The sequence below is a fragment of the Poromitra crassiceps genome (genome assembly GCF_964638095.1).
Source record: "Poromitra crassiceps genome assembly, chromosome: 25".
In the NCBI taxonomy this organism is placed as follows: Eukaryota; Metazoa; Chordata; class Actinopteri; order Beryciformes; family Melamphaidae; genus Poromitra; species Poromitra crassiceps.
In genome coordinates, this window is record NC_139649.1 from 21440894 (window position 1) to 21447121 (window position 6228).

Sequence of the window (6228 nt, forward strand, 5' to 3'; positions counted from 1 at the left end):
AAACCGAGCTGGGCCGGTTTTTGACGGTGGGATGAGACCAAAAGTCGAGTCGAGCGGAGTGGGACCGCGCCACTAGCTGCTGTGGAATTGGGCCAATAGTTGTTTACAGTGTGCTTCTCACCACAGATAGTTGTTTACAGTGTGCTTCTCACCACACATAGTTGTTTACAGTGTGCTTCTCACCACACATAGTTGTTTACAGTGTGCTTCTCACCACACATAGTTGTTTACAGTGTGCATCTCACCACAGATAGTTGTTTACAGTGTGCTTCTCACCACACATAGTTGTTTACAGTGTGCTTCTCACCACACATAGTTGTTTACAGTGTGCTTCTCACCACACATAGTTGTTTACAGTGTGCTTCTCACCACAGATAGTTGTTTACAGTGTGCTTATCACCACACATAGTTGTTTACAGTGTGCTTCTCACCACACATAGTTGTTTACAGTGTGCTTCTCACAGTGTGCTTCTCACCACACATAGTTGTTTACAGTGTGCATCTCACCACACATAGTTGTTTACAGTGTGTTGTTTACAGTGTGCATCTCACCACACATAGTTGTTTACAGTGTGTTTCTCACCACAGGTAGTTGTTTACAGTGTGCTTCTCACCACACATAGTTGTTTACAGTGTGCTTCTCACCACAGATAGTTGTTTACAGTGTGCTTCTCACCACACATAGTTGTTTACAGTGTACTTCTCACCACAGATAGTTGTTTACAGTGTGCTTCTCACCACACATAGTTGTTTACAGTGTGCTTCTCACCACACATAGTTGTTTACAGTGTGCTACTCACTACAGAGCCTTCCTTCCTTCCTCCAGCCGTTAAGCTGGACGCCAGCAGCTGAGCAGGCACGGACGTAGGCAGAGACGGCAGCACACGTGCAGATCTGATTCTTCACACAGTTACAGGTGTCGTACATGCAGTTCTGTGATGAGACACAAGGAGGCAGGTGACATCAAACAGGTGTGTGTGTGTGTATATTAAGCATGTGTGTTTGTGAGTGTACATACTGTGTGTGCTTACATCTTTGTATACAGTGGGGCTGATGACGGAGTGGCAGGGAGCGAACGCTCCTTTAGGTCTTGTCAGTTTGCCGCACCAGCGCTTGGCAAAACGCTCTGAGACACAAACACATACAAAACACAGTTGTTAGAAAACGTGGTTATGCTTACGTCGCTATGCTTTTATATCTGCTGCACACAAATTGCCCTTCGGGGACAAATAATAAACTTGAATCTTGAATCTTGAATCTTGGTGTGGTGTATAACAGAATTGGACAGCATCCTATTGCAGACATTCTCTGTGTTTATTCGCATTTCTATATGGAGTTCCCAACCGAAAGCCAAGTGACATAAATTCATACATATTTCGCTAGCTAATGTATCAAATTTCAAGAATATCTCTACACATTTAAGTATTATAAAACATTAAGTTACGCACTTTAAAGCCTTTGGAGCCTTAAATGCCAGTTTAAATCCCAGCGACAATCACTTTGTGTGGATAATCGGTATTCTCTGATAAATGGAAAAGTAAGAGCTTTGAGTGCATAGCCTGTACGTCTTATAAGTATATATTCTATAACATTGTAAATGTACAGGAAGGGTTAATAAAGCGTTAATATTGAGTATATGAATATAACGACATGGACGAATGTAAGTGTCCGGAATTGGAAAAATGGGTGTGCTGCCATCCATTTGCAGGGACTGGAAGAAAATCACTTACAAGTTGAGGTAAAAATTATATAAAACAAACAAAAAACACAGATGGAGCATTTCCTAATTGATGAGAAACCTCCGCGATGAAATATATTGGTATACATGTTTGTGATTTTTTTTTTTGTCATGGCTGTCCGAAATAGGATACCGTGACGCTATATGGTGTGATATATGTTAATATTGTGTGGTGCAGTATTGTATGGTGTGATTTATTATGTTGTGACAATAAGGTATTCTATTTTTCCTATATTTAACAAGTCATATTGTATCAGAGAAGGTGCAGTTTTACCTTTCCACACACTCTGGCTACAGGGGTGTGCCAAGTTCGCCTTGACGTCAGGGCAACTGGCCCTGGTTTTCCAGGTGTTTGCGAAGGCCACAGCAGTGCCCTCCACCAGCCCATTCATGGCTTTGAAGTCATCAGTCACCATGTCGTTAAAGTTCCCACAGAGACCTGTCGGTGAGAGGGAGGCACCCGAGAGCAGTGTTAGGGGTTGTTATATTACACATTACTTAAAAAAGTAATGATTTACTTTACTTAATTACTCCCTGGAGAAAGTAATTCATTACACTACTCCGCAGCAATAGTGCCCCTGGAAACAGGCAACATCTGTATATACTACTGAAACATCCTTACATACACGATGGGAAACATACATACATTATAATCAAAAACACACTATCCTAAACCATTTCAATGTAAATGGCACCTCCTTTATTTGTCCACTCCATGATGAGAGGACAGGTGTTTAAGCCACACAGGAAAACATAGAAGAAACATTTTCTAGACTTCTTCTAGAAGTTGTGGAGGCATCATACCACAGGTGGTTCCCTGAAGAGCAGGGGCAGCTGTGATGAAGACCTGCATCATAGGAGACAGCTGCACCATCAGCTGGAGGCCCACCTTGGTGGTGATGACGATGTAGAAGGAGGATGGTTGGAAGGCGCTTAGCTCCGCTGCAACAGTTAGAAGATACTTCAAAAGTCCATAATCACCCTATCAACATTATCGCAATTTCCCGTATAATGCCAGCTTTATACCTACAGGCATTTCCATCCTGTCTTATGAACAAGTTCTACATTATGAAGAATTATTCCCCGTAGTTCCCGTACTCTCTCATACAGTATGTGTGCAGTACTATTCAGTTGTTAACTGTGAGCTTCGATACTAACTCAAACTAGATGGGATACAAGAGGCATGGTAGAACAACTCACGTGTGAACAGCGGAAGCTGAGAAATAATCTGGTTCACATAGACTTGCCCTCCCGCCCGCCCTCTCGCCTGGACTTTGAGAACCTGTTATGTGGAAAGACAACGTTGAGATCACAGCAAACCTGGGTCAAACAGTATTTGCAAATAATTCAAGGCTTTTGTTTTAACCCTTGTGCCATGTTTTAATATACTTAGGTTAACATTGCTTCCCACAAAGGAGGAAAAAGATAGCTAGATTGGCAACACGTTGTATTCAAATTAATATGGTTAACCGGTCAGAGACGTTCTCGACGGTTAAACGGTTAACGGTTAACCGTCACATCCCTACTTTGTAGAAAGGTTGGTCATGGGCCAAGGATGAACTAATACTACTACCTTACTAGGTAACACTTCATAATACTGTAACACAAAAAATGGGTAGTTACTGAGGAACGAGTAAGGAACGAACCATTAGTTCATGAATAGTTAATGATTAGTTAATGAGTAGTTGATAGGTGCAGCGGATTGGGTTCTCTTTTACCCCTCCCGCGGGCAACGTTGCAGATAGAGTAGTAAGGCTGATCCGTAGCGGCTTCTGGGACGTGAGTCGGGGTCTTAATTGGCCTCGGCTGGGTCTACTGGGCGAGGGTGTATGATGTTGACAGACCCGAAACACCTTACGACCCCAGATAACATCACTGATGACACGTCCTAGCGCATGCGGCAGTAGTGTATTTGAGAATGTAGAATCCTGGCTTGCCTCTGGCCAGTGACACTTAGGAAAGACTAGGTGACAACCAAGTATAGTTTGGTGACGAGCTGGAGAGACAGTTGACGGCCGGAGAGACGGCAACCCGGTACGGGATGGGATTAGCACCCCATCTTGGCTCTCTCGTGAGGGAGAAATCCACAAACGCTACGGATTAGCCTCCTGAAAATCTGCGCAAGATCGGCGCGGCCTGGGGTCCTCCAGGCTAGAGCGAGGTGCTCGACGCAGGTAAATGACGTGCAGCGCACAGGCCCTCTTGAGGCGTCCTTGAGGCATCCCTTCAGCCTCTGGATTGCCTTTGACATGAGGGGGGTCTGGTGAGACGAAGGAGGAGCACGGCCGGGAGAAACCCACAGAGCCTAGATCCTCCATGCACCGAAGGGCCAATACTGCGGCGTAGCACTAGCTCTATTGCAGCGGATTGGGTTCTCTCTTTTACCCCTCCCGCGGGCAACGTTGCAGATAGAGTAGTAAGGCTGATCCGTAGCGGCTTCTGGGACGTGAGTCGGGGTCTTAATTGGCCTCGGCTGGGTCTACTGGGCGAGGGTGTATGATGTTGACAGACCCGAAACACCTTACGACCCCAGATAACATCACTGATGACACGTCCTAGCGCATGCGGCAGTAGTGTATTTGAGAAGGTAGTTCCTTAATGGTAGTTACTTAAGAACTGACCATTAGTTACCATGTTAACGAACCAGTAAGTAATGATTACTTCCCTAAAAAAAACTTTTTTTCATTTGTTTTCATTCACTAGTTCATTAATAGTTAATCGGTAGTTCCTTAAAGATCCTTAATGGTAGTTACTTAAGAACTGACCATTAGTTCCCATGGTAGTTACTTAAAGGAGAATTTCGTTTTTTTTTAACCTGGAGCCATTTCCTGGCATTAATTATGATTTGGCCACTCACCTAGCGATGTCTGCAGCGTTTCTGGGCGTCCTAGCGTTGTTTTGAGATCAATATCGTCCAAGTCAGTCGTAAAATGGAGTTGATTTGGGGCCAAGTGGTAGCCTGTATTTCCTGCATCTAAATAGCTATTTTTCTTCCCGTTTTCGCCACATATCGCCGTAATCTGATCCGTCAACATCCAGCCGAGTGTTATTTCACCCCAGGCTGTTTCCTGGAGTGCACAGGGATCAAATTACCTCAAACGTGATCTAGGTCACCAAGTCTCGTGAAGTCCCGCGATACTTTCCTGTCGACTGGCCAAATACAGGCAGGACGCTTTGCGGTCGTGGTTTTAGCGTAACCTATGTGGGGTTTGGCGTAACCTATGTGGGATTCGAAATAACGAAGGTTATGCCAAACCCCACATAGGTTACGCCAAACCCCACATAGGTTACGCTAAAACCACGACCGCAAAGCGTCCTGCCTGTATTTGGCCAGTCGACAGGAAAGTATCGCGGGACTTCACGAGACTTGGTGACCTAGATCACGTTTGAGGTAATTTGATCCCTGTGCACTCCAGGAAACAGCCTGGGGTGAAATAACACTCGGCTGGATGTTGACGGATCAGATTACGGCGATATTTGGCGAAAAAGGGAAGAAAAATAGCTAAATTTAGATGCAGGAAATAGAGGCTCACACTTGGCCCCAAATCAACTCCACTTTACGACTGACTTGGACGCTATTGATATCAAAACAACGCTAGGACGCCCAGATACGCCGCGGGGATCGCCTGGTGAGTGGACAAATCATAATTAATGGCAGGAGATGGCTCCAGGTTCGAAAAAACCGAAATTCTCCTTTAAGAACTGACCATTAGTTACCATGTTAACGAACCAGTAAGTAATGATTACTTCCTTAATTTTTTTTAAATATTTCACTAGTTGTTAAGTAATGGTAAAGTAAGCAGGAAGTAATGGTGTATTCCTTAGTAACTACTCAGTAAGATGTACTGCTTTACTTGAGGGGGCACAAACATGTTAAGTAATGGTAAAGTAAGCAGGAAGTAATGGTGTATTCCTATAGTATATACCGAGTTGTTAGTAAGGAATGCACCATTACTTCCTGCTTACTTTACCATTAGTTCCCATGTTTGGGCCCCCTCAAGTAAAGCAGTACATCTTACCGAGTTGTTAGTAAGGAATACACCGTTACTTCCAAAAAAAAAAAAAAAAAAAAATACACCGTTACTTCCTGCTTACTTTACCATTAGTTAACATGTTTGTGCCCCCTCAAGTAAAGCAGTACATCTTACTGAGTAGTTACTAAGGAATACACCATTACTTCCTGCTTACTTTACCATTACTTAACAACTAGTGAAATATTTAAAAAAAAATTAAGGAAGTAATCATTACTTACTGGTTCGTTAACATGGTAACTAATGGTCAATTCTTAAAGGATGGGTTTTCCGTGGGGAATATGAATATATATTAAATCTCACGCCCCTAAGGTTTTCGAATCCGTTGAAATTCTTGAAATTGGAGCTTCACTCCCAGAGATATCAAGCATCTCTCACATATTTTTTGGGCCAGCCGACGCGTTTCGCGTCATCTGGCCTAAGTCCGCCTTGCGGAAGTCGTGCACCTATGAACTACAA

The 6228-nt window shown here is 43.7% G+C and overlaps 1 protein-coding gene across 1 annotated transcript in view; it reads right to left on the minus strand.

Moving 5' to 3' along the window:
* The window catches only part of LOC310798159 (mucin-5B-like), a gene marked incomplete at both ends in the record, with an annotated part of 58426 nt that overhangs the window by 28389 nt on the left and 23809 nt on the right, over nt 1-6228 (minus strand). Inside the window, 5 exons of the mRNA XM_083660634.1 lie at nt 801-933; nt 1032-1126; nt 2013-2177; nt 2543-2680; nt 2939-3020. Of these exons, the coding sequence (XP_083516760.1) occupies nt 801-933; nt 1032-1126; nt 2013-2177; nt 2543-2680; nt 2939-3020 (613 nt within the window). The remainder of the gene's footprint in view (nt 1-800; nt 934-1031; nt 1127-2012; nt 2178-2542; nt 2681-2938; nt 3021-6228) is intronic.